The sequence below is a fragment of the Oncorhynchus tshawytscha genome, linkage group LG09 (assembly GCF_018296145.1).
Source record: "Oncorhynchus tshawytscha isolate Ot180627B linkage group LG09, Otsh_v2.0, whole genome shotgun sequence".
NCBI lineage: Eukaryota > Metazoa > Chordata > Actinopteri > Salmoniformes > Salmonidae > Oncorhynchus > Oncorhynchus tshawytscha.
The window spans coordinates 74,328,432-74,355,977 of NC_056437.1; the positions used below are offsets into that span (position 1 = coordinate 74,328,432).

The window sequence follows — 27,546 nt, forward strand, 5'->3', positions numbered from 1 at the left end:
TCTGGAAGTAGGCTTGCTGCCGTTTTTTTTTTTTTTTTTTTTTTACCAGTAACTGATTTTGCTCTGCAACACTGGTGAGTGGCCAGTCAGTGACATTAATCAATTAGGTCTGGTAGAAAGTGTCTACTAAGACCTTGTTGGTGTTCTGATTGTCAGCAATTGATTCACCACCACATGGTAACAACATGGGCAATTTTGCTTTGACTTCACTAGGGGTAGCAATGTGAATATGTGACACAGGGTAGCGCTCTTGGAATGTTCTTTGAGGATACACTGCGTAAAAAGCAGCTGCACTCACATTCCCACAAGCTATGTTCTGGTAGTGGTTTCCTAACAATGGAAAGTAATGATAAAAACACCATACTTAATCCACCCTCTACCATTTCGCCATTTTGCACAGACCATTCACGAGGCCAGATATGTGTAGTTACTTCCTAGCTCATATGACTATGGGCCCAATACACCTATGTAGTAGTCTTCCGTTATCCCTTCTTTTTTCCACCCCTCCACTTTACTCTCTTGTCCATCTTCTCCAACCACACCCTCTCTGCTTCTCCCTCAGTCTCCTCTCTCCACCCCCTTGTAGTTTTGTTTCTCTCACACGCAGCAGGAAGTTACTCTTCTGCTTTTTCTCGTTATGCGGTTTCTGCCTCTGTTGCAACGACTGCGTCAAACTCCCCTCTCCTTCCTGTAACACCCGTGCTCCGCCTGTCTGTGATGAGCTCACTGTAGGAACTATGAACAATTAAATAGTAAAAACAACATCTTGCTTCAACAGGCGCCACTTTTCAGGTTTCAACTTGTTCCGATTTTTTCCCCTAGTAACACCTGTTGTCCAGCAGAGAGTGAGGACAGTGGAGGAGATACGGGATTAGGAGGAAAGATGTTGCTCCATCAAACATCCTCACCTCAGGACCAAGACAATTGCAGTAGGCCAGTGACTGTTCTATCCACCCGCCTAATCTCCTAGAGACGTTGAAGGACCAAGGACTCCAAGACCTGTTTTTTATTCACCTTCTCTTTTTTGGGGGGAAATTCATTGGACTGCCCTACATTGGAACTAACTAGCTACTTTTTTCAGTGTGGACAGGTTTGCAGACATCTGCGTTGGAGTTTCAGTCTGTTTTGGAGTCAGGCCTATTAGCACTTCCAGATAAAAGAGTGTTTTTTTAACCTTTCCCCTGGATTACCTGTTCAGGTTGGTGATGGGGAATGTGGCGGGGGGAATAGAACAGGCAGATGGCAGGGAGGCCAAGCACTCTGTGGGGTCAGGAACGGGCCTGAGTGACCCCACCCCGACCCTGCAGAAGAAGCAGCCTGCTCCCCCCAAGCTGCCCGTGCCCCCAGAGGACGAGCTGGAGGAGCGCTTCAGTGTGGTTCTGGTGAGTGGCAGGACAGGAGGGGAGAAACATCATGCATACCAACACGCAGAAATACAGACACAATCACACAGGACTTTAGATGCATCACACACCTACTGTATGTATTGCACTGATATCTAAAGGAACAGGTGAAATCACTCACAAAAAATGTGCTGGTTGCCTTATGTCTGAGAGAAAATAGATTCAGCTTCACATTTGAATTATTCTGTCAAGGTAATGCTTGTTCCTGTTAAAAAACAATGCTGTCTCTCTCACTGCAGCCAGTCATGTTAGTAAAGAGAGCTGACATTTTGTTGGCCTCAATCCCATCCAAAAGCTCACATCCTCTTTTAGATATTTTGAAATCGGCCTCTCTGCTCAGCCTGTGTTCAAATGATCTCATAGACCTTCGACTGCAGTCCTCCCTCATAGATGAACCGGAGACACCATAAGGGCACAGTGCTGGATTGAGCAATAGAGTTGCTCAAAAAAAAAAAGAGACAACAGACTAAGACAGGAAGGCAAATGTTTCTCAAATATTTCAACATGTCCTTTCCCATCATTTAACACCTATGGAGGACAACATAATGCTATCAATCCAATACTAGAAGCACGGCTGTTTCTACAGAAGAAGCAGGACATCTCAGGGGAACGAGGCCTTATCTGTAGAAACTATTAGTAAATCATGAGTAGCGCAAGCATTTTGAATCCCACATTTAGGCACTAGATATGGAAGACACACGAAATACGTGGCATCCTGGCAGTAAAACTATCTTTTCATGCATACACCTTTTATGTCTGATGCATGTAGGCTGTCTGTGCAGTGTGATAACTATTAGCTAATATGTCTGTGGTACAGACACTTATTTAGCCTAAGCCATTTCCTGCCCACTGTCCTCTCTACCAGCCTGCTCTTTCAGCGCATGACCTGACTTCCTCTTTCTTTCAAACAGTAAATGCTACATTCTCTAGTCTAGATTTCAAACAGACCTAATGCGGCACTTAGAGCGCTCACACAAGCAGATGTGTTTAGGTATGTGGCAATGTGTGAGAGGAGATATTAGGTAAAAGTAATACTGTTTCTTTTTTGAGAGGAGTGTCCGGGCTCAGGGTGACAGTAAGAATGGAACAACCTGTTGAAACTGAGAACAGGACTTCCCCTCGGGTTCTAAATAGAGCCCCACAGCGGAAGTGTCATAATACCCATAAAACCTAGGGATCAAACAGCAAAATCATTTCCCCATCATTCATTTTTCTCATAGGGAATTTTAGAAACACTCAAAATAAGGGCTGTGTTTCGTGTAGGCTTACCCTGACGTTTTGATAACCATGTAAATCTCTCTCGGACAAGGTGTCTTTTATCAATATATTCGGCTCTATTTACTCTCAGATTAGAAAATGCTAATTAGCATCAAAGTAGACATCATGCAAGACTACAAATCCCTGCAAGCTCCTGCACTTCATCTCTAGCTGACACTTTTGCGAACAATTATTGTGTCCATTTAAAACTTGCACAAGAGAATTCAAATAATTATCAATTTAACGAAATGTAGGCAATTTATTCATTTTAAAATGTAGCTAACATTAGATAGTTAATCCAGAGATTCTTAGCTTTGCCTCGATTTGGCGGTCTAGTCCAGACCATCATGGCATTTGTAGTTCTGTATGATAGCCCAATTAGCAGCTAATTAGCATTAAACTGTTTCTAAAAATCTCCTATGGGAAAAATGAATAGTGTAAAAACGATTGGAACCATTTCCTTGTTTGACTGATAAGTTTTATGGGTATTATTACTCAAACTGTGGTACCCGTATAGGGTCTCTAAATTGAGATATGGGTCGTTCCATTTGATTTCAATCACTTTTGACCACATCCCTTTTGATTTCAACTAAACTTTCTATACATATTTTCCTATGGTAGAAGTGGTGAGGATGTAACTTTTCGGACCTGAGTGCCAAAACATTTAGGAGATGGAAGAGCTCAAAGTTGACCCATTTTGCATACCCCACCCTACCATGAGAAATCCATGTCTTCCTCACTGGAAAAGTTAAACAGTTGCATTTGAAATCATTTAAAAGCTTACAAACAGGGATTGTAACTATTTAATAATTTCTTGATTTATTTTTATGAGTGATTATAAACATATTTAAGAGTATGCTGTGCCTCAACCAATGGCGGGCACGACACAAACACCTCAGATTATGTAAAATAGGATCTAAGATACAACATATGCGAAAATGAAAGCATTTTTATACCGAACAAAAACATAAATGCAACATGTAAAGTTTTGGTCCCATTTCTCATGGGCTGAAATAAAAGATCCCAGAAATACGCACAAAAAGCTTATTTCTCTCATATTTTGTGCACAAATTTGTTTACATCCCTGTGAGTGAGCATGTCTTTTTTATTTATTTTTATGGCAGAAAAATAAGTAAACATACAAGAAGTATACAAACAGACAATGATAACATATGCTAGGTATAACAACAAATGATAGATTATACAAAGACCTTAAAACATACAAACAAATTGATTGTTTTTACAGCTTTCTTATTAGAAGAATGTAGAATGGTCTTAATGTACTGCTCGAATTCCTTATAGAAAACACGGAGGAGTGTTTTTTTTTATTAGTGAATTTACATTTATGAATATGAAATTCGATTATAGTTCAGGAAACCGAGCAGCACATTCTCCCATAAAAAAACAACAACCCAAAAGTCATCAAGAATATAAACAATTATAAACTATGAATGTCTTGCCATAATTTCTTTACATGTAGACAATTCCAAAATAAATGCTGGTTCGTTGTACAAAACCATTCATTTTATACTGGCTCTTACACACATACGTTCACACACAAACAGAAGGTATCCTACGCACATACTGTCTCACTACCCAGCCGACAGAGATTAGGGAGACCTTGGGACCTTGAGACGTACTCGCTGTCCTCTCCCAAATCTCTAGTCAGGTCCGAATTTTGCTCAGACAGTCTGTGTTTAAGATACTATAAAGACATATTGTACAGATATATTGTTTTACCCTAATTCTGACTAAAACTACACTCACAGATATATAATTTCACTGACTACTCAATTTCATACAATTATATGATTTCAGGGTGGAATATTCTAATCATTCATTTAAACCTATAAGTTCCATTCACAGGTAGAGACTTCTTTGACATTGTTAACAAGCAGGAATTTGTGTGGTAATAACCAGACTTTTTCTAACAGCTATTATTGACAAATGTATTCCAGTAAGTTGTGAAATAAGGAATGGATACAATATCCCTTTGAAATAAAGCACATATAGATCTGTTGTTCTGAGGGAGCAAGGAGAAACACATTGTTCCTATTGGAGAGTCAACTGGATTAAGCGAGGGTAGGTCAAGGTGAGATCTGGTTACACCTCTAAACAACATGAGAGTTCCAGATGGAATAGCATCAAAGACTATGGCGAACTCTCTAGATGTAACAGGGATATTGTAATGAGAAGAAAAATCCTCATTATTGAGTAACGGTCCTTCTGCATTAAAAAGTTGACTCACCAGCAGGATATGATTATTATTTTTATTTTTTTAAATTTTATTTCACCTTTATTTAACCAGGCAGGCTAGTTGAGAACATGTTCTCATTTACAACTGCAACCTGGCCAAGATAAAGCAAAGCAGTACGACACAAACAACAACGCAGAGTTACACATGGAATAAACAAACGTACAGTCAATAACACAATAGAAAAAAAGTCTATATACAGTGTGTGTAAATGAGATTAAATAATGGAGGTAAGGCAATAAATAGGCCATAGTGGCAAAATAATTACAATTTAGCAATTAAACACTGGAGTGATAGATGTGCAGAAGATGAATGTGCAAGTAGAGATACTGGGGTGCAAAGAAGCAAAAAAAGAATAATAACAGTATGGGGATGAGGTAGTTGGATGGGCTATTTACAGATGGGCTATGTACAGGTGCAGTGATCTGTGAGCTGCTCTGACAGCTGGTGCTTAAAGTTAGTGAGGGAGATATGAGTCTCCAGCTTCAGTGATTTTTGCAATTCGTTCCAGTCATTGGCAGCAGAGAACTGTAAGGAAAGGCGGCCAAAGGAGAAATTGGCTTTGGGGATGACCAGTAAAATATACCTGCTGGAGGGCGTGCTATGGGTGGGTGCTGCTATGGTGACCAGTAAGCTGAGATAAGGCGGGGCTTTACTTAGCAAAGACTTATAGATGACCTGGAGCCAGTGGGTTTGGCAACAAATATGAAGCTAGGGCCAGCCAACGAGAGATTACAGGTCGCAGTGGTGGGTAGTATATGGGGCTTTAGTGACAAAACGGATGGCACTGTGATAGACTGCATCCAATTTGCTGAGTAGAGTGTTGGAGGCTATTTTGTAAATCACATCGCCGAAGTCAAGGATCGGTAGGATAGTCAGTTTTACGAGGGTATATTTGGCAGCATGAGTGAAGGACGCTTTGTTGCAAAATAGGAAGCCGATTCTAGATTTAATATTGGATTGGAGATGCTTAATGTGAGTCTGGAAGGAGAGTTTACAGTCTAACCAGACACCTAGGTTTTTGTAGTTGTCCACATATTCTAAGTCAGGACCGTCCAGAGTAGTGATGTTGGAAGGGCGGGCGGGCAGGTGCTGGAAGCGATTGGTTGAAGAGCATGCATTTATTCTTACTTGCATTTCAGAGCAGTTGGAGGCCATGGAAGGAGAGTTGTATGGCATGGAATCTCTTCTGGAGGTTAGTTAACCCAGTGTCCAAAGAAGGGCCAGAAGTATACAGAATGGTTTCGTCTATGTAGGGGTAGATCAGAGAATCACCAGCAGCAAGAGCGACATCATTGATGTATACAGAGAAAAGAGTCGGCCGGAGACTTGAACACTATGGCACCCCCATAGAGACTGCCAGAGGTCAGGACAACAGGCCTTTCGATTTGACACACTGAACTCTGTCTGAGAAGTAGTTGGTGAACCAGGCGAGGCAATCATTTGAGAAACCAAGGCTGTTGAGTCTGCCGATAAGAATGTGGTGATTGACAGAGTCGAAAGCCTTGGCCAGGTCTATGAATACAGCTGCACACTATTGTCTCTTATCGATGGAGGTTATGATGACGTTTAGGACCTTGAGCGTGGCTGAGGTGCACCCATGACCAGCTCGTAAATCAGATTGCATAGCGGAGAAGATACGGTGGGATTCTAAATGGTCGGTGATCTGATTGTTAACGTGGCTTTCGAAGACCTTAGAAAGGCAGGGTAGGATAGATAGAGGTCTGTAGCAGTTTGGGTCTAGAGTATCTCCCCCTTTGAAGAGGGGGATGACCGTGACAGCTTTCCAATCTTTGGAGATCTCAGACGATACGAAAGAGAGGTTGAACAGGCTAGTAATGGGGGTTGCAACAATATCGGCTGATAAATTTAGAAAAAGAGGGTCCCGATTGTCTAGTCCTGCTGATTTGTAGGGGTCCAGATTTTGCAGCTCTTCCAGAACATCAGCTATCTGGATTTGGGTGAAGGAGAAATGGGGAGGCTTGGGCAAGTTGCTGTGGGGGGTGCAGAGCTGTTGACCAGGGTAGGGCCAGGTGGAAAGCATGGCCACTGTAGAAAAATGCTTATTGAAATTCTCAGTTATCGTGGATTTATCGGTAGTGACAGTGTTTCCTAGCCTCAGTGCAGTGGGCAGCTGGGAGGAGATCCTCTTATTCTCCATGGACTTTACAGTGTCCAATAACTTATTTGGAGTTTGTGCTGCAGGATGCAAATGTCTGTTTCTGTTATTAAACCAGTTCTTTAAAAAAATAAAGACTTGTTTCTATACAAAATATCTTATTGTTCCAAATGAAATACCTATGCGATGAAAAATTATGTTTATATATAAACGACCACGGTAAGAATACAAATTTTGTAGGAATCTTATCAATGTTATAGTTACAAAGTAACATAAAATTGAAGCCACCAAAATGGGAGGGATAATGAGGGATGAAATTCCTTAAGAATTCTTTAAGAAATGTTTATCCCAATTTATCACTATTATTCAAAGTAGGAAAATCAAAGAAATTGACACCACCATATTCATATGTGTTCATAACGACAGATTTCCTAATATAATGTGTACGATTTTTCCAGACGAAGTTGAAAAGCATCTGGTCAACAGCTTTACCTATTTTGTTGTCAAGATGTCGGGACTGGGCTGCATAAGTAAGTCTGGAGATACCTTCAGCTTTAGAAAGCAATTCTCAACCTTTCAAGGATAAATCCCTCTGCAACCAATGGTTCAACTTCTTTTTGTCTTTTTCCATAATAGGTATGAAATTTAATGAGCATCTTTCCTGTTGATCCTTAGATATGGTAATCCCAAGGTATGTTACTTATTCCTTAACTGGAATATTGCATATAGAGGGTATCACACGGTCTTTAACAGCAAACAATTCACACTTATTAAGGTTTAGGCAAAGACCAGATGCTTTGGAAAAAATATTGATCACATCGACTGCTTTAGGAATCTGGTCAGCATCTTTCAAAAAAAGGGTGGTGTCATCTGTAAGTTGACTGATGATAATATCTCTGTCAGCAATTGAGATCCCTTTTATATCGCTGGATTTAACAGAACTTGTAAGAAGTTGGGTTGCAAGCAGTTAGCGCGCATTTCTCCTTTGCCAAGATAATCCATCCACCTGACAGATGTGGCATATCAAGAAGCTGATTAAACAGCATGATCATTACACAGGTGCACCTTGTGCCGGTGACAACAAAATGCCACACTAAAAAGTGCAGTTTTGTCACACAACACAATGCCACAAGTTATGAGGGAGGGTGTAATTGGCATGCTGACTGCATGAATGTCCAACAGAGTTGTTGCCAAAAAATTGAATGTTAATTTCTCTACCATAAGCCGCCTCCAACGTCCTTATACAGAATTTGGCAGTACATCCAATCAGCCTCAAATGGAACGACACATACTCAAAAATGTGTGTGCGCGTGCGTTAATGTGTACAAGACTATATGTCTTTCTGAGTGGGTATGTGTGTATGAGTAACCTCATGTGTATGTACAGCAAATATTCACATACACATTGAGTACATTTCGTTTTCTGTTGCTAGTCTTTGTCCTTCATAATCCACCATCGGCCCCTCCCATACTGTACCCCACCCAAACCCTATAGCTATGTCCCCAGCAAAGCCCACGTTAACTGGGGCACACATATCAAACCTCAAGGGTTTGTTAACGTGTAAAGAGGAAGCCACAAACTGTCGCTTGAGAACGTTCAATTCTGCATATCTAACCACAGTCCACACCCTTTCTTAGTAGGCCCAAGACTGCCTCAACTTAAACATCGCTCGTCTTAGATGCCTTAAATAAACAACTTTCATTAGGGTTAGTTTGGCCGGCAACATCTATGGGGTTATTGTGTGTGTCGTGTCACATGAGAATGATGCTTACAATATATATTTTTATTTTCCCATGTTAATCAATAGGCATGACAGAGTTGAATCAGCTTCACCTGATATAAACACACCATATTTTCTTGTAGAAAGGGCCACGTGATTCACCTGTCATAGAGACTAATAACTATTGATTCAATCAGGTTAAATCCACTTCCAACTCACTCAAACAGATCCTGGCTAAACGACTACTGTATAGGCCCGCTACGTTCAATGATGAATGGAGAAGCATTATCTGTATGTGTTTGAAAATGCTCATGACTAGACCTGATACATGCTCACAAATGGTTTCCATTAGTTACCAGCAATACATGTAAACAGTGAGTCATCTCCTTGGTGTAGGATGATGATAGCATTCACTAATACCTCTGGTGGGGACATCTGTGGTTTCTGATCACATTTGAACAGCATGGCATGAACAGGAAGCGTTATGACAATGTGCACAAGAGCATTGGCAGGTTGGTAGTGAAAAAAGAATTGAAAGAAAAGTCTTATTTAAGATTATATTATTATGCAGGCACTGCTTAATGTAAGTCTACTGAGTAACATGCCATTGTAGACCGCTCAGAGTTCATTTAAATACAAGATCCCCAAAGGCCCCAGTTGTAGTCACAGTAACAGTTTCATGTCATTATTGATGTAGGTTTTTGAAGTGCACCTTATTCTCTTCTCAGAGCTATATGAACTTGCCTCCAGACAAGCTGAAACTGTTGAGTCAGTATGACAATGACAAGAAGTGGGAGCTGATCTGTGATCAGGTAAGAACATTACCTCTTGTTGGGAGCCTTACATGGGGTGATTGGTTCATGCACTAGTACATACACAGTTCTACATGATTGGGTAATGCTTTATTTCCACGGTCTGTAATAAACCATTTTTTAATCATTACTCCCACATTTATAAACCATTTACTAATCATAAGTAAGGTATTTTTGCAGTCCCTAATCTAAAGCGAGCACTATTTAACCCTAACCCATACCTAACCCTAACCCATACCTAACCCTAACCATAAATGGTGTGTAATCTTTTTGTAAATGCCTTATAAATGGTTTATTACCAACCGTTAAAATAAAGAGTAACCCCTGATTGTATCTGAGATGAAGTGTTCTAAAGACACAGCATACGGATATAACCGTGAAGAAAAATAAATGTGTATTGCTGTTGTCCGGTTGCCGATATGTAATGTAGGTTAGAGTGCAAAAAGGTCATAAAGTCTTCTAGCAAAACACGACACCTCTGATGGGTTCCTGTGGTAAGCACGTTTCCCTTCAGCAGGTTGGCATGGTAACAGAGTGGTTTGCGGTGCTCGTTGTCATTTGTCTTCTCACTCCCCCTCCTCCCCTCATCCCCTTCTCCTTCCTCCCTCCATTCTGTGTGGTCAGGAGCGGTTCCAGGTGAAGAACCCTCCCTCTGCCTATCTGACCAAGATCAAGAGCTTCTATCAGGACCAAGGAGGAGTGACCCGCAGGGTGGGTGTTCAGTACTCCCCCCCGCCCCCGCTCACGTACATAGAGCTTCTAGTCATTCTCATCGTAGCCAGGGATTTTAAGAAGTAATGCGTGTTTTGGAACAATAGGATAACAATATTACATCTACAGTAGTAGTATGTCTTTGCATTTTATGACAAAGCCATTAAGCCAGTAATATAAGGCCAGTCTCATTAGAACAACTTCTTAACTACTGATATAAAGGTTTGTGCGTTTCCTTCATTCATAGAGCTTCTTTGTATGGTTTTGGCCTATTTCAGTTCAAGAGGCGGGTCCAGGAGTCCACCCAGGTATTGAGAGAGCTGGAGATCTCCCTCCGCACTAATCATATTGGGTGAGTGACTGGACCAGGATTAGCCTCTTCCGAGTCCCCAACAAACAGATGTTCTGGTTTTCATGGGAAATGGAAAGAGAGCCTGCTTTCGGACGTTAATAAGGCGACACTCTATCTTAACTCCTCCTCCACATTTACTGGATTGGTTGAACAATGCAGATGAGAACCTCCCCTGACAGTTTTTTTTCCTTTCTTCTTCTCGTCAAGACCAGTATGTAGGGGATCTAGTTTCAGGCTTTTCTTTTACGCCTGCTATGTTAGGTTTGACCAGGACTGGTCCCACAGTTATCCCATCAGTCAGTACGACTGTCTCAAGTGTCCTTAAAGTATTAAAGTACTATCGGGTTCTAATTCTCTTTCTCTCTATATAGCTGGGCCCAGGAGTTTCTGAATGAGGAGAACCAGGGTTTGGATGTACTGGTGGATTACCTGTCCTACGCCCAGTGTGACGCTTCGTGAGTATCCCTGCATTCTCCCCTTCTGTCTTAACACAATCCTGTAACAGTATCAATGAGACATACAGTACCAGTCAAAAGTTTGGATACACCTACCCATTCAAGGGTTTTTCTTTATTTTTACTATTTTCTACATTGTAGAATAATAGTTAAGACATCAAAACTATGAAATAACACATTTGGAATCATGTAGTAACCAAAAAAGTGTTTAACAAATCAAAATATATTTTAGATTTTAGATTCTTCAAAGTAGTCACCCTTTGCCTTGATGACAGCTTTGCACACTCTTGGCATTCTCTCAACCAGCTTCACGAGGAATACTTTTCCAACAGCTTGGAGGAGTTCTCACATATGCTGAGCACTTGTTGACTACTTTTCCTTCACTCTGCGGTCTAACTCATCCCAAACCAATTGGGTTGAGATTGGGTGATTGTGGGGGCCAGGTCATCTGATGCAGCACCCTCACTCTCCTTCTTGATCAACTATCCCTTACACAGCCTGGAGGTGTGTTTTAAGTCATTGTCCTGTTGAAAAACAAATGATTGTCCCACTAAGCTCAAACAAGATGGGATAGCGCATCGTTGCAGAATGCTGTGTTAGCCATGCAGTTCAAGTGTACCTTGAATTCTAAATAAATCACAGACAGTGTCACCAACAAAGCACCTCCACACCATCACACCTCCACACCTCCTCCATGCTTCACGGTGGGAACCACACATGCGGAGATCATCCATTCACCTACTCTTCTCACAAAAACATGGCGGTTGGAACCAAAAATCTCAAATTTGAACTCATCAGACCAAAGGACAGATTTTCACCAGTCTAATGTCCATTGCTTGTGTTTCTTGGCCCAAGCAAGTCTCTTCTTCTTATTGCTGTCCTTTAGTAGTGGTTTATTTGATGCAATTCGACCATGATGACCTGATTCACGCAGTCTCCTCTGACTAGTTAATGTTGAGATGTGTCTGTTATTTGGGCTGCAATCTGAGGTGCAGTTAACTCTAATGAACTTATCCTCTGCAGCAGAGGTAACTCTGGGTCTTCCTTTCCTGTGGCAGTCCTCATGAGAACCAGTTTCATCATAGCGCTTGATGGTTTTTGCGACTGCACTTGAAGAAAAGTTCTTGACATTTTCTGTAATGACTGACCTTCATGTCTTAAAGCATGCTGGACTGTCATTTCTATTTGCTTATTTGAGCTGTTCTTGCCATAATATGGGCTTGGTATTTTACCCAATTGTGCTATCTTCTGTATACCACCCCTATCTTGTCACAACACATCTGATTGGCTCAAACGCATTGAGGAAAGAAATTCCACAAATTAACTTTTAATAAGGCACACCTGTTCATTGAAATGCATTCCAGGTGACTACCTCATGAAGCTGGTTGAGAGAATGCCAAGACTGTGCAAAGCTGTCATCAAGGCAAAGGGTGTTTCCATTTGTGTTATTTCATAGTTATGATATCTTCACTATTATTCTACAATGGAGAAAATAGTAAAAATAAAGAAAAGCCCTTGAATGAGTAGGTGTGTCCACACTTTTGACTGGTCCTGTAGATTGAATGTTTGATTATCGATACGTGACTATATGTTTGTGTATTTGGGAATGTGTCTATAGGTTTGACTTGGAGGGTGCTGAGAATGGGGGAACACTGTCAGAGAGAGGGAAGCCAGCGGAGAGGTCCATGGAGGACCTGAATAAGAGTGCAGGAAGCTCCCCTACACACGGCATGACCAGAGCAGCCCGCGCCCTGACCGTACGGTAAGAACCATCAGCCGTTATGAGACCCGAGTCTCACCCAGCAAGCCTTAGAGACCACAGGATAAATCTCACCAAAAAAAATATATTCTACTGCAAAGTGGGACCTTCTGACCAGGGACCACCATCTCCTCCATCCTCTCAATATCTCCTTTGCAGAATAACCTCTCTGGCCCAGAGTAGGAGAACTCAGAAGATCTCTCGATTGGCCAGTCAGAGGGACGACGTCCATGTGTGCATCATGTGTCTGCGTGCCATCATGAACTACCAGGTGTGTGTGTGTGTTGTGTGGTGTGTGGTCATGACTGTGATATGGAGTGTGAAATTGTGAAATTCCAACGCTAATTATCACTTTTTCAGTCGGGCTTCAACCAAGTTATGACTCACCCACGCTGCGTCAACGAGATCACTCTCAGTCTCAACAACAAGAACCCCAGGTATGAACACCTGTGTGTGTGATGAGTGTGTGCATGCTTGTGTATGTGTGTGTGATGTGTGTGTGTGTGTGATGTGGTATTATATTCCTGGTCTCTTCAGAACCAAAGCCCTGGTGTTGGAGCTGTTGGCTGCTGTGTGTCTTGTGAGGGATGGTCATGACATCATTCTCGCCGCCTTCGACAACCTCAAGGAGGTGAAGGAATTTACCAATCTTAGCCACACTATGGCAGACTTTACTTTACCAATATGTACTGTATAATCTCACCTTAGTCTACTCATTCGTGTGTTCTCGGGACCAAGATTATTCTCTTCTAAGTAATCTCACGACTGATACACGACACACCCTGTCTTAGTCACACCAAGCACACTTAGAACTCTAAAACACACACTCACACGAAGACATCATGTTGTGAGTGCGTAACCAGTCCTCACCATACTGTGAAGGGCCCCTTTTATACAACTGTTATGTAGTCTGAAATTATTCAACTGATATCGACATAGACTCTCCATGTTGGTGTCCATCACGACCAACAATACATTTAATGTTAGAAATGTTTAAAGCAGAAGTGGACCAATTTGATCAGCTTTCTATGAATACAAAACACACACACTTCACCAAGTAGTGAAACGTACACACTCGTGTGGACATCTGTTGAAGTGCACGACTGTGTTACTGAAACCAGGAACGTCCTTTCCCTCAGGTGAGCGGAGAGAAGAACCGCTTTGAGAAACTGATGGAGTACTTTAGCAACGATGACAGCAACATTGACTTCATGGTACGTGGACACAAAACGGCTTTAAGTCTCCTTGGCTGATGTGTTTGCATTTTACTCACAATGTAGTTCTGAAAGGTTAAAGATCAAATATGATGATCCCTCTCGTCAGGTGGCCTGCATGCAGTTCATTAATATTGTGGTGCATTCGGTGGAGAATATGAACTTCCGTGTGCACCTGCAATATGAGTTCACTCACCACGGACTGGACCAGTACCTAGAGGTAAACGCTCCATTTATCCTTCTCGTCTCATTGTTGGAAATGGAACCGTCACAACCGCAAAACCAACTCCTTCAAACGGAAATGAAACCGCCAGGATAACGATGGTCATGTGTGTGTGTCAGTCTCTGAAGCTGACGGAGAGTGAGAAGCTGCAGGTTCAGATTCAGGCCTACCTGGACAACGTGTTTGATGTGGGGGCTCTGCTGGAGGATGCAGAGAACAGGGGCGGGGTGCTGGAGCATGTGGACGAACTGCGGGAGCACAACTCACAGGTCAGTGATACATACTGTACACACAGTCTGATTCATTCAAATCACACATCTAAAAAAGGCCAGCAATTACTCTATGACTCTGTCTGTGACCTCCGAATGTTGTGTTGGCATGTTGTGTCGTGTTGTGTTTTTGTAGCTGAGTGCCAGGCTAGAGGAGATTGAGAGCCAGTCAGCAGAGAGGATGGCTGAACTGGAGAAACAGCTCCTCCAAGCCACCAAGGAGACAGAGCTGCTCAAGGTCTGCACTGTACAATGAACTGTGGACTGTTTGCAATATAGTGTATCAGACAGAAAGGTATGTGTGTGGTTTTGTGATAATAACTTTTCCTTGCCTTTGTGTGTGCGACTGACAGGAGAGCCTGCGGGACTCCTGTTCCCAGGTCAGTTCTCTGCAGCAGAGAGAGAGGGAGAGGGAGATGAGCCAGGAGAGGGAGCGGGACAGAGAGCGTCTAAGCCAGCCCTCCTCTGAGCTGGAATTCAAGGTGCAGGAGCTGCAGGACCGAGGGCTGATCCGCCTGGGACGCACCCCCTCTGGGGCCCTAGACCTCCAGGTGGTGCCTGTCACCATCATCGAGTACGCCCCCGCCCCAGCCTCTGAGCCCCTGCTCAGCTCCACTGGTCCCACTGCCCCTGGCCTAGACGTCCCTGATGTCACTCCCTCCTCAGCCATCTCTTCTGTCCCCCTCCTCCTCCCCTCCACCTCCTGGGCCTGGTGGACCTGCTCCCCCACCCCCTCCACCACCTCCTCCTCCTCCTCTCCCAAATGGCTCTGGTGGCCCACCTCCCCCTCCTCCTCCCCCTCATCCCAGTGGAGACAGCCAAGCCGGTAAGGTGACTCTTTTCATTAGAGAGATATACAGGTAGCTGCCAAAATGAAGGAAACACCAACATCAAGTGTCTTAATAGGTCCAGAACAAATAGGTCCAGCTTCAATGCACTTTGTAATAAATTCTACAAGGGTCTGGAACTCTATTAGGGATGCGACTCCATTCTTCCACGAGGAATTCCATAATTTTGCGTTTTGTTGATGTGGTGGAAAATGCTGTCTTAGAAGCCACTTCAGAATCTCCCATAAGTGTCTAATTGGGTTGAGATCTGAGACTGAAAAGCCCATGGCATATGATTTGCATTGTTCATCAACACAATTCAGTGACCATTCGTGCCCTGTAGATAGGGGCATTGTCATCATATGAGGGCATAGCCATGGTAGCCAAAATAATGGCCAAAATAATGGCCTGCCCAGCATTTCTATTTGACCATAAGCATAATAGTAAGTTCATTGCTGAATTCAATATACCTTGTATCTTAAGTGTTTCCATTATTCTGGCAGTTACATGTGTATATCAGTGGAGGCTGCCGAGTGGAGGACAGCTCATAATAATGTCTGGAACTGAGCGAATGGAATGGCATCAAACACGTGGAAACCATGTGCTTGATGTATTTGATACCATTCTACCTATTCCGCTCCAGTTGCGATCTACAGCAGAGATTAGAAGATGAGAGGGGAGATCATGAATATAGAGGAGAGATTAAAGAGATTAGGGTGTGAGAGGTCAAATAGGAGAGAGCTCTATGCTAATCAGATTGTCAGTCAATCTCATGAATTTGTATACGTCTAATTTGCTGAAGGGTAAAATGAGTGCACTGGTGATTGACAACTGTGATTGATTCTCTCTCCTACTCTCTCTCTTTCACTCAGGAGGTAAAAGCAGGAAACCCATCCAGACTAAGTTCCGGATGCCTTTGCTCAACTGGCAGGCCCTGAAGCCCAACCAGGTGACTGGCACGGTCTTCCACGAGCTGGACGACGAGCAGGTCTTAGGGGTAAGACCAAACCTCCACACAGATACTAGTGCTGACTCTTCCATTCTCCCTTCTCTCACCTTCCCTCTGACCCCCTTTTTCCACTCTTTCCTCTCCTCCCCTCTTCCTGACCCTCTTTCTACTCCTCTCTCTCTCTCTCTCTCTCTCTATAAATCTCTTCCTCCTTACCCCCCCCTTTCTCTCTCTCCCTCCTTACCCGCCCTCTCTAACCATCTCTATGTGTGTTGTGTCAGGAGCTGAACATGGAGGTGTTTGAGGAGCAGTTTAAGACCAAGGCCCAGGGTCCTCCAGCAGCTCTGTCCACTCTTAAGGTCAAGGTGGCCCAGAAGGCCCCCAGCAAGGTCAACCTGATCGAGGGCAACAAGGCCAAGAACCTGGCCATCACGCTACGCAAGGGAGGCCGGAGCCCCGCAGACATCTGCACAGCTATAGAGACGTATGGAACTTATTTCTCTCACTCATTTAATTTCTCTATGCCTTTTTGTTCTCTTTAATCCCTTCATTCTCTTTCTCCTCATCCCACCTTCCCCAACACTCTTCTTTTGTCCCTTCCTTACTATCTTACCTCCCTCCCTCCTCCTCTCCAGGTATGACCAGCAAGCGTTGGGGCTGGACTTCCTGGAGCTGCTGGAGAGGTTTGTCCCATCAGACTACGAGATGAAACTCCTCCAAAACTATGAGAAGGAAGGCCGTCCGCTGGATGATCTGGCAGAGGAGGACCGCTTCATGATGCGCTTTGGGAAGATCCCCCGTCTGGCCCAGCGAATCAGCACCCTCACCTTCATGGGCAACTTCCCCGAGAGTGTCAAACATCTGCAGCCGGTAAGTCAGTTGCTCAGGAGAGACAATGAAATTGTATCTGTACGACAATGACTTTCTTCAGAATCTGATACTGTAGTCATTCATAATCTCACCTACAGCAACTGAACTCCATGATCACAGCATCCATGTCCATTAAGTCCTCGGCCAAGCTGAAGAAGATGTTAGAGGTGAGTGGAGGGCATCCCTGTCCGTCGCTGCTAACCTCCAATCAGAGAGCTTCTTTAAACAGGCCTGCACTGTCTATGTAACACATTCTGCATCTGGCTCCTCCTCTCCAGATCATCCTGGCCTTTGGGAACTACATGAACAGCAGTAAGAGGGGTGCAGCCTATGGGTTCCGCCTGCAGAGTCTGGACCTGGTGAGTACCCCTCTGCTCTTGAGGCAAAATTGTTTCCCTTGTTTAACATTAATAGAACCATCACTAAGGTAGAGATTAACTGGCTTGAAATAGGATGGCTTAAACTCTATAATGATAAATAAGTCGCTATTAGTTAAAGCAAGGTTTTGGACTGTTGAGGGCGCTATGGTATCGTGACAGGCAGGCCAGTCCATCGTTGGGAGATGACTCCATCTGTTCCTCGCTTTGTCTCTGTCCTGTCAGCTGCTGGACACCAAGTCTACTGACCGGTCCCAGACCCTGCTACACTTCATCTCCAGCATCGTCCAGGAGAAATACCCCGAGCTCAACAACTTCCACACTGAGCTGCACTTTGTGGACAAGGCTGGCTTAGGTACGGGAACGCAATCAACGGTTGCACACACACACACACACACACACACACACACACACACACACACACACACACACACACACACACACACACACACACACACACACACACACACACACACACACACACACAGCTTTAAAAAAATGCAGCCTTTCATAGTGAGAATATCTGACCCCCTATTTCTCTCCTGTGTTTGTGTGTTTCAGTGTCTCTGGACAGTATTCTTCAGGATATCCGCTCTCTGGAGAGGGGAATGGAAGTGACCAAGAAGGAGTTCCTGGTGCAGGAAGACAACACAGTGCTGAAGGACTTTGTCAAGACAAACAGTGAATTACTGGACTCATTACTCAAAGACAGCAAGACCGCTCAGGTTGGAATTCCATAACATTTGAACTTAATAGACACATCCAACACACATAATTCCACAGAAGATGTTCAATGCATATTTTAGTGTGAGCGTCATCTCTCCTCCTCTTCCTCTCTCACCTCCTCCACTAGGAGGCGTATGGCTCGGTGGTGGAGTATTTTGGAGAGAACCCCAAGACCACACAACCCTCCATGTTTTTCCCTCCGTTTGTCCGCTTCATGAAGGCCTATAAGGTGAGGTGGTGCCCCCGTAATGGGAAAGGATAAGGAAAGAGCTCATTATGTTTAACTTGTGTCTATCGTGGGTGCATTTTGTATTTATATGCATGTTTGTTAAAGGGGCAGTGCAGTCAAAAACGTGATTTCCTGTTTTATATATATTTCCACGCTATGAGGTTTGAATAATACTGTGAAATTGTGAAAATTCTGATAATGCACTTTTGGTGTAAGAGCTGTTTGGCTGGGTGGGGTGTTATTTTTGGATCACCTGGTAAGTTAATAGACCAATAACAAAGAAAGTTTGCCCTCCTTTCTGCCAATAACAGCTAGTTTTCAGGTTACACATTCCTCCTATTAGGCTGCTCCAGTTAGGGCCCTCTCTCAGACCATGTCTAGACAGTCCTAGCACAATTCTTGCATGAGGAATAGCATTTAGCTAAGAAGCTATTTTTGTCTGAATTGAAAACAAATCACAGAAAGGTACTTAATTGTTGCTCAGAAATGATTTGATATTGAGAATAAACGGCTGTGTTGGGCCTCTAAACACCGGTTTTTGTGTGTGTGTCCCACACAGCAAGCAGAGAAGGATAATGAACAGAAGAAGAGACTGGAGGCCCAGAGCAGTGAGAACCAAGCAGAGTCTCCCTCCCCTAGAAAGAAAGAGGCTGCAGGACACAAGGTAGGACAACAGACTATAGACTCATACCAACTCAATCCACCACAGTCTCTACATTCCATGCAGCCAGTTATAAAAGGAGGTGGAGTACTGTCGTTTTGTAGCTTCCCTTATGACTGATCGACCAGTGACTAGTCATTCTAGTGTGGTCCATACTACATATGCCAGTGTGTCAGCTTTACCCTTTGACCCCTGCCAGTCTCCCATGATGCCCAAGATGGACCTGATAGCGGAGCTGAAGAAGAGGCAGGTGAAGCCTCAGGTGAAGGATGGGGCCCTGGAGGACATCATCACAGGTATGACAAACCACTACGGATAGAATACATTATGCACTATAGTCTTACATTGTAGTTTATGATCTATAAAACAGAGTTAAGAACGCTTATAGTCAATGCCATAGCACATAAGGCACTATATAAATACATGAATGCTTTATATGTATGTAAATCATGAAGCGTTACCACACTTTCCCCCGGTACAATCGGAGATCGATATCCCTTGCTAAGTTCCAGTGGTTGTGTCTATGTGCTTTGTCCCAGACCTGAGGAACTCACCGTTCAGAGCAACAGATGGACGGAGACCAGCACAGCGTCAAGACACCTGAACAACCCCAGCCCCGAGACCCCACAACTCCACTGAGATGACTGTACACACTCAATGTCAAAGTGTGTGCATACACAGAACACAAATACATACCTGTACTGTACATACACAATACACCTACATTAGCACTGAAGATTATATGGCCTTTTACCTATCAATACACATTTAAACAACAGTATGAATTGACTCTGTAAATAGAACAGAGTTTAAGCTATAGTCATGAGCAAATGTGTAACATAGAAATACATTGGTGCGTTTTTATCCATTTAGCTTTTTAAAATAACTTTGAATGTTTTGTTTTCCCGTTCATCTTTGAATGAGTACATTTTTTTTAAATAAAAAAAAACAAGATTCACATTACTGCATTACTCTAAATTCATGACTGAAGTACTTGCTTACCCTAGAGTGGGTCCGTGACCTGCCAAGCCATTAGAAAGTCTATCTGCCTTGTATCGGAGTGTCCACGTTATGTAGGCCCATGAGACATCCTCCTGGCCCCAGGGAAGATGAGTGGAGAGAGCATTCCATACCCAGTTAACAACACTACAATGACCCATCCGAGGGCTGCCGCTGGACCCGTCGCAGAGCCTCCACCTACTGGCATGATACGTTATCGATCCCAAAAGGGAGAGAAGATCAACTTACTGTCTACGACAAAGTGAAACCCGGACTCCGACTGCACAAGAGAGCTGCACTTTATTAGACACACAACCACAGCAAGTATGTACAAAAGGAAGCAGGTTCAACTGCCAGTCTTCTCACAGGAAAAAAAAAAAGAAAAATCACATTTCTCACAGAATATCATGGCATCCGCACCGATAAATGAGAATGTCCAGTATCAGTAGGTATTTATATAGATCTAATTTTCTTTCTCGTATTGTTGATTATGTCACGCTACTCTACAAGTGGGAGATCGTAATTGGTGGGTTTTTCTGGTGAAGGTGCGTTGAAGCGTTCCTGGATCGTTCGGGATTGTTGGGAACACTCCTCACTCTTAGCCATCATCACCGTAGCAACACTGATCACAGTGAGACTGAACATGCCTGTGTCACAGAAAGATCCAAAGTAAAAAGGTCTGGTTCTCTACCGTTGTGAACCTTGAAAGTGGTACACCGCTTTTTCTATCTCGCTCTGTTTTTTAAGAAAACATGTAGACAACACTTTTCAACTGCACCGTGCGATTGCTTGACGATATTTCATGCATTGTTTTATAATATACCTTTGTAATCCATCATCTTTGAATGAATATAACATCATTTTGGACATAATATTTTGTTGAACTTTCTAGGAATTACTCAGTCTATTTACATATCATTTTGTTTTGTTTTCTTCTCGATGCCAAGATTTTGGAACATCCACACATTCATGTCAGAACCTCATACAGTTCTGTACACACCACAGACAGCAGGTCAAACAATAGACATATGTCTCTTTCATTTATTAAAAACAGAACCAAATACGTCTCAATAGACAAAGATTATGATGATGAAGAAACAGCTAATGTTCCATATCGATCCGCGTTACGGGCTCTTGGTTTGTCATTGAAACCTAAATGACGTATTCAATGCTGAGATCCTTCTCCGTTAATAACTTTGGGCCATGCTGATGTAATACCAGTAGAGGGGTTTCTAGTATGGGCTATTCATTTTAGCCAAGGGTGAAGAACACATCAGTCAGGTATAGGGAGCGCTATGTAATACAAAGACTAGGACAGAGAATAGAAGAGGACTAAGTAAACCAACAGAAGTTACAAAGAAAAGGCACGCCCCTAAGAACAGGTCTAGGAACAGCTCCTCTTACCTCAAAATGAATGTTAGCTAGTGGAGGCCTGGGAGCAGACATTGTACTGGACCAGCTCAGGGGCAACCTCTCCCTTAACATACCAGTAGCATGGGCCAGCAGGCCAACAAAAGAGGAAACTCACACAACTGTTAAAAATAGTGCTAATAAAAATATCCCAGAATTAAAAATGAGCTCCACTGTATATTACATACCTGTCCTGTCTTCTATACAGATAAATATTTTCAAATCAATATAAAAATGTTCTGCTTATGAATAAATAATTTGCTAATGTGAACTACATTATCTCTCTTGAAGAATTGAAAACTGTACAAAATGCCTACTCATATAAATCCCCAAAAGAGGATGATTTAAATTGTACATTATAATAATTTAATCCAGACCTATGTGTCACACTTTCTTCACAATTATATTAATATCATACACAAACATCTTAACGAATATATATTTATATATGTATAATTATTTTACTTTTCGTTTCAAGTTTGCATGAACTATCTCTCTGATTGCCAGGGGCTTTCACTACGAGTGCTTACACTCTCCTCTCCTCATCCCCATTACCAATAAACCCCTCCAAGATATTGAAATCTCCTGTCCAATAACACTAGTGCTATGATGACTCAAAAAAGCATTGTCACGCAGTCTTGGGGTTCTCGTCTTGGACTTTCCTGTGTAAAAGCAGCGAAGTGTGAATACCTCCCGCACTTCCTCCCCATCACCCTGCCAGACGCAAGAGCATCGCTGGGAGTTATGGATTTGAGTGTGGAGTTGAATGAGTAAGTGAATTTCTTTCATTTGGCTTTCACTTCATAAAACCCAGGGCTTGAGTCCTGCATTTCTACAGTGCAGCCAGCGTGAGGCTTAACTAACTCGCTGTGCCGTGAGCTTGCCGTTTCCCTCGCTGATAGAACAGAGGGTGTGCTTATTGCGATGCCACGGCCACATTCTGACACACTCTGGTGTGTGTGTGTGTGTGTGTGTGTGTGTGTGTGTGTGTGTGTGTGTGTGTGTGTGTGTGTGTGTGTGTGTGTGTGTGTGTGTGTGTGTGTGTGTGTGTGTGTGTGTGTGTGTGTGTGTGTGTGTGTGTGTGTCTATATGTATCCCTTTGTTCTGATCTTTACAACCATGTGTTGTCGGAGCCGCTGATGTGATTTGGGCCATCATACCAAGGTTCCTCGGCCTGAAAAACACAAATGTGCACATGATCTGTACTGCAATAAGCCTAGAAGAACAGTATTTTGGTGGGTTTCCAATGAAACCAAAGTTCCAGAGGGTTCCAGCAGATAGGTCCACTCTGTTCTCTCATGGGGAAATTGCAACATCGATCATTTTGTGCAATTATAACAGTACCATGGCAGTCAGACATACAGGTCCAGTGGGAACCTCTTCCAAGAAGGGTTTGATTCATAGACACATCTCCCCCAAAGGACAGCACAGATAGCAAGTTGCAAAAAATAATAGCCTTCTTAAATTCAAAAGGGTGTCAAACATTGATGTCCAGATAAACCTGTCTAACCAGCCCTTTTACACCTCATGAACCCACCTCATGAACCCAGTAGAGAAGAGTTAAAGCACTTTGTTATTACACTAGCCTTCAAACATGAAAACCACAACCAATCTCCCCACCTCAAGCTGTCTGCACTTGACACCGGCGTCTTTCACAAGCAATTGTTTTCATCTCAATGCCACAAAGAATCGAATTTCACGCACTTGTCTCCTGAACAGTTGAAGAATGAACGAGGACTACACACGGCCATAACCCCCTAGGTCGCCTTGGTGACGCATCACAGAAGAAAGAGAGCTTCAGAGTGTTTGCTGGCGTAAGATTAACAGCAGGGAAACCATCTTTGGTTTCTTTGATGAAAGTGTGTTTCTATCCTTATAACACTTCCAAGCTCTTAAGTCAGCTGCGAGGAATGGAGCCAGTGATCTGCTTACGCACTCGGGTTTAAGGGGAGAACACTCATATACCCTGGAGCTGCCTTCGTACATGAACCGAATTATTCTCCGTAACATATATCACAGAACAACAGCAGCCATTTCCAATGGCAACCTTACTACTGCAAAACCAACAGCTGTGGGCTAAGCCCGCATCTGTGTCGGGAGAGGTCCAGATAAACTCATTGTGGGTTTTGTCTCGAGCAAATGCTGAAAATACACACAGGCCAAAATGAAACTCATTGTGCAACATGTCTTGTAAATAATCAGCTAAACAATAATCAGCTGGTCCACAACTCTGGTCCTTTCAACAGTGGCCCTTGTTTCTCTCTCTCGAACATTCTGTTCCTTTTAACCATTCAAATCGATTACTACCTAGAGGACGGCATTATCAAACCAGTGTGGGTTAATTCATGACCAGTGGTTCCACAGTCATGAAATAGAGAAATGGGCAATCTAGTCAACAGTTCTGACTCAAAACAACTGGAGACTGTGCTTTTCAAAAGCAGTTTGGCGGATCTCCGTCTCACCGGCGTGTCGGAGACCGTGCGTGCATCTACTGCTGTATGCCGGTGCCTGGTCACGTGAGCGTGTGTTTAGTTCAGAGTGTAATCACTGCAGCAGGGAACTCCAGTCCAAGGCAAAACCCGTCCACTGTGGATACGTCCTGATTGTCGTGCAACATTCATGTCTACACATTCTACATTCTTTAACGATCAATTTCAATGTTTAAATACATTTTATTTTCCCCCCTTCTTCATTGCACCAGCTCAGTTGTTAAATAACTGATCTACTGTAACATCACATTACTGTTCCTATAATGTGCTGTTGTGGGCGATACAATTGTGCGCAGACTCTCAAACCAGAGGACCTCAACAAAAGCAGCTCCCTGGCCTTTTCTTCCATTGCCAAACTGCTGTGTTAATAGTGGGGCCATAGAGAACGAGGGTAAGAACGGAATCAGATGCCGGAGAGAAGCAGCCTTAAGCCACTCCAGGGATGTAGCATTAGATACACAGTGGAATGTACAGTCACATTGAATGGGAGCCGTTTCATTCATGTAAACTCTTTACAAAACAGGGAGAACTATTAGCACCAGTTTCGACTTCTACACAGGCGATGCAATAAGTCTGAAATAAAGAAACGAACAAACAGAAAACTGTCTCAGAATGGAAACCACCACCTTGGTTTAGCTTTGTTTTTCTCGACAGATTCACATTGTGCCAGGTGATGGAATAAGACTGCTATAGCTCTGAACACACACGGCTACTGTACTGTACTCGTTGATTATTGCAACTCTACTCTGTATAATATAAGTCACAGTCTAGATATCACATCTACTCCACTTAGGTTCCATCCAGTAAGATTTGGCAAATGGTGCGATGATAAACTGAGGGTTCATAAAGTACTGGCACTGTTTTTCTGTCCACCCAGACCAGACCAGACCAGACTAGGCCGGATAAGACCAGACTAGACAAGGCAGTGGGAGGGAGTGGAGGCCGAGGTCCATCTTTGAGCTCTCTCTCTGGGGGTCTGGGGAACTGTCAGTACTACTGAGTGGGAGAGCCAGAGAGGAACCACCATCAACTCTTGTACTGTATAATTATAGATATGTGAAGATTCTGGCTTCTGGACTGAGACCAAGGGCAGCAAAGTGACACTCAGAAAGTCAACTCTGGGGAACTCCCCACTAATATGTGTTGCTGCATGTGACTCTTGGAATTGAGGGCTAGGGTAGAGGGCGGGGCTAGTGTGTTTGTTTTCCTCTTCATTGCGCTCCTCCTCTTCCTCCTCCTCCTCCTCCTCCTCTCATCCATCCTCTTGTACTTCACTGTGAGTTGCTAGGGGAGACAGGTTTAGGCAGGGTCTTGCTGCCACGTTCCTTGTAGCTGTTGGAGCCGGAGTACTGCAGGCTGCGGCCGCTGGGCTTGAGCCCCATGGAGGAGAGGTTGAGGGAGGTCAGGGGGGTCGGGGAGGAGGGCGAGGAGGAGGGGGTGGAGGTGGTGGAGGTGGGGGAGGTGGAGGAGGAGGAAGAGGAGGTGGTGGTTGAGGTGGTGGTGGAGTTGGAGGAGCGGCCGTTGGGCAGGGGCAGGGAGGAGGCGCGCTGCTGCTCGCGGAGGAGGCGGTGTTGGCGGAAGGTGGAGGAGAGGAGCAGGGCCTCGGCGCTCAGGCTGGAGGCTGATAGGCTGGCGGCTGACAGGCTGGAGGCTGACAGGCTGGCCAGCAGGGCTTTGGCCTGGCTGGAGGAGACTGTCAGGGAAGACAGCGCCCCCTCCTGTGGATACTTCCTCAGACCCGGGGCGAACACAGTCGAGGCCGAACTGGAGGAGGACAGGCGGCCGGAGAAACTGGCAGCTTTGGTGCCTGACAGGAGGGGCTCAATACTGCTGCTGCTGTTCCCATGGGCCTATGGGTCAGACCCAGGGACAGACCAGGAAGAGGAGGAACAGGAGGAGGAACATGGAGAATTGGGAAAATTGGAAAGGTTTCAGGGGGAAAAAGAGAAATGAAAAAAGAGAGTACAGTCATATAGTTGGTAGTGGTCCCCGACAGCACCCTTCCATTCACACAGACATGCGCACACACAAACATACAGAACACACACACAAACACACCAAGGGGAGAGTGGTAGATATCTTGTGCATTGTGGGGTCAATGTAGGACATGAGAGGGTACAGGAGTCAGAGACTGCTAATACCCATTGTTAAGCCAACAGAGGGTAGGGGGGCTAAAGGGCATGGACTAGGAGTAGCAGGGGATGGGGTGGGGGTCAGATGCAGCTCTGTAGTCAGGTGGTTGGTGCTGAGGAGGAGTCTGGAGAGGACAGGCACGGGCTGGTCCCTCACTCACTGTGCAGGGTCAGAGGTCACAGAGGCGCAGGTGGAGGGGCGGGCCGGGTGGTACAGGATGGCCCAGGAGGATCACACAGGTGACAGGGTGGTGGGTGAGGTGGTGGTGGCACCCCAGGAACAGGTGGTGTTGAGAGGCACAGGCAGGGTGGGGTGAGGGACGAGGGGTGAGAGGTGGGGGGTGAGGGAGGAGGGGTGAGATGAGAACAAGAGACAAACACAGGAAATTCAGGTTAGTATCAGCTAATGTTGATGCCAAGAGCGCCAAATACACAGAATGAGACAATACATTCTTTTTTTTGTATTATGATACCAACAGTCTGAAGTGAAAATGTAACAGAAGTGTACAGGGGTTACACTGCTGTTGTCCGTTACGGTTTTGACCCTTTTTTTAATGGCCGTCCGAGTCATTAAAAATGCAAAACACATTAAATGAACAGCATCACGCATATTCCCCTTTGTGTGATGCTAGAGTACACCAGTAGATGGCGCTGTGTTGGCAGTGAGACATTGTGGTAACACTGTACACATTATACCGTATAGGGGGTGTATTCTCTGTAAATGCAGTCTGCCAGCATTCAGTCTCTCTCATAGAGGAAGGCTGGAGGAGAGTGTCAGTGCCAGGGCATGGGCAGGAGACAGGCAGTGCCAAACGCTAACAGAGCTATGCCAGAGCACGGGTGTGTGAGGGTCCCCTACTCTGTGATCAGTCCTACTTCGGTGCCACTGGCTGATGACACCTGTCTAGACATCTGTGCTTGTGGCTGGGGGATAAGAGGAAGAGTCTGATGTGACTATCCCAACTCTGTATCATCAGTCAGACAGACACTGGGAGAGAGAAATACCAGGTTTTATATCAAAGGCCATTGTTTATTTAGAGGTGACTTTGATTAAATCCAGGATTGCAAATCATTTGCTCTTGAATAACTCTTGTACATAAATATGTCAAAAGTTCTCTTCCACAAGGCAACCCACTATTTCTGAGAGGTTTCTACTCTGCCCTGCATGTTGATTGGTTGGAGGGTGTTAGTGTGGAGACAGAGGGGAGTTGGTCTGTGTGGTTGGTCGGACAGCAGGTGCGTGTTGTGTGGCCTGTGAGGCTTTAACCTGCTCTGTTGGCTGCTGCTGTCTGCCCCCAGAGAGAGGGACTGTTCCTTCTGCCTGAGGAC

The 27,546-nt window shown here is 44.1% G+C and overlaps 2 protein-coding genes across 8 annotated transcripts in view; one reads left to right on the top strand and one right to left on the bottom strand.

Annotated features, from left to right (window-relative positions):
• The first annotated feature begins 663 nt into the window (after nucleotides 1–663).
• Nucleotides 664–20,147, top strand: LOC112226011 (formin-like protein 1). The gene is made up of 26 exons (XM_042327874.1): nucleotides 664–1,382; nucleotides 9,482–9,565; nucleotides 10,190–10,276; nucleotides 10,555–10,628; nucleotides 11,000–11,083; nucleotides 12,702–12,845; nucleotides 13,002–13,113; nucleotides 13,203–13,279; nucleotides 13,380–13,473; nucleotides 13,982–14,056; nucleotides 14,166–14,276; nucleotides 14,399–14,548; nucleotides 14,685–14,786; nucleotides 14,902–15,374; nucleotides 15,642–15,697; nucleotides 16,248–16,372; nucleotides 16,606–16,808; nucleotides 16,960–17,194; nucleotides 17,293–17,361; nucleotides 17,473–17,553; nucleotides 17,797–17,926; nucleotides 18,133–18,296; nucleotides 18,425–18,526; nucleotides 19,086–19,190; nucleotides 19,387–19,483; nucleotides 19,727–20,147. The coding sequence occupies exons 1-26, from the start codon at nucleotides 1,206–1,208 to the stop codon at nucleotides 19,789–19,791; spliced, it is 3,276 nt and encodes a 1,091-aa protein (XP_042183808.1). The 5' UTR covers nucleotides 664–1,205; the 3' UTR covers nucleotides 19,792–20,147.
• A 5,781-nt stretch (nucleotides 20,148–25,928) lies between these two features.
• LOC112225730 (SRC kinase signaling inhibitor 1-like) overlaps nucleotides 25,929–27,546 on the bottom strand; it is a 112,434-nt gene continuing 110,816 nt past the window's right edge. For all 7 annotated transcript variants that reach the window (XM_042327420.1, XM_042327423.1, XM_042327422.1 and 4 more), the window contains one exon: nucleotides 25,929–26,377. In XM_042327420.1, the coding sequence (XP_042183354.1) occupies nucleotides 26,375–26,377 (3 nt within the window). In that variant the 3' untranslated portion in view covers nucleotides 25,929–26,374. The remainder of the gene's footprint in view (nucleotides 26,378–27,546) is intronic.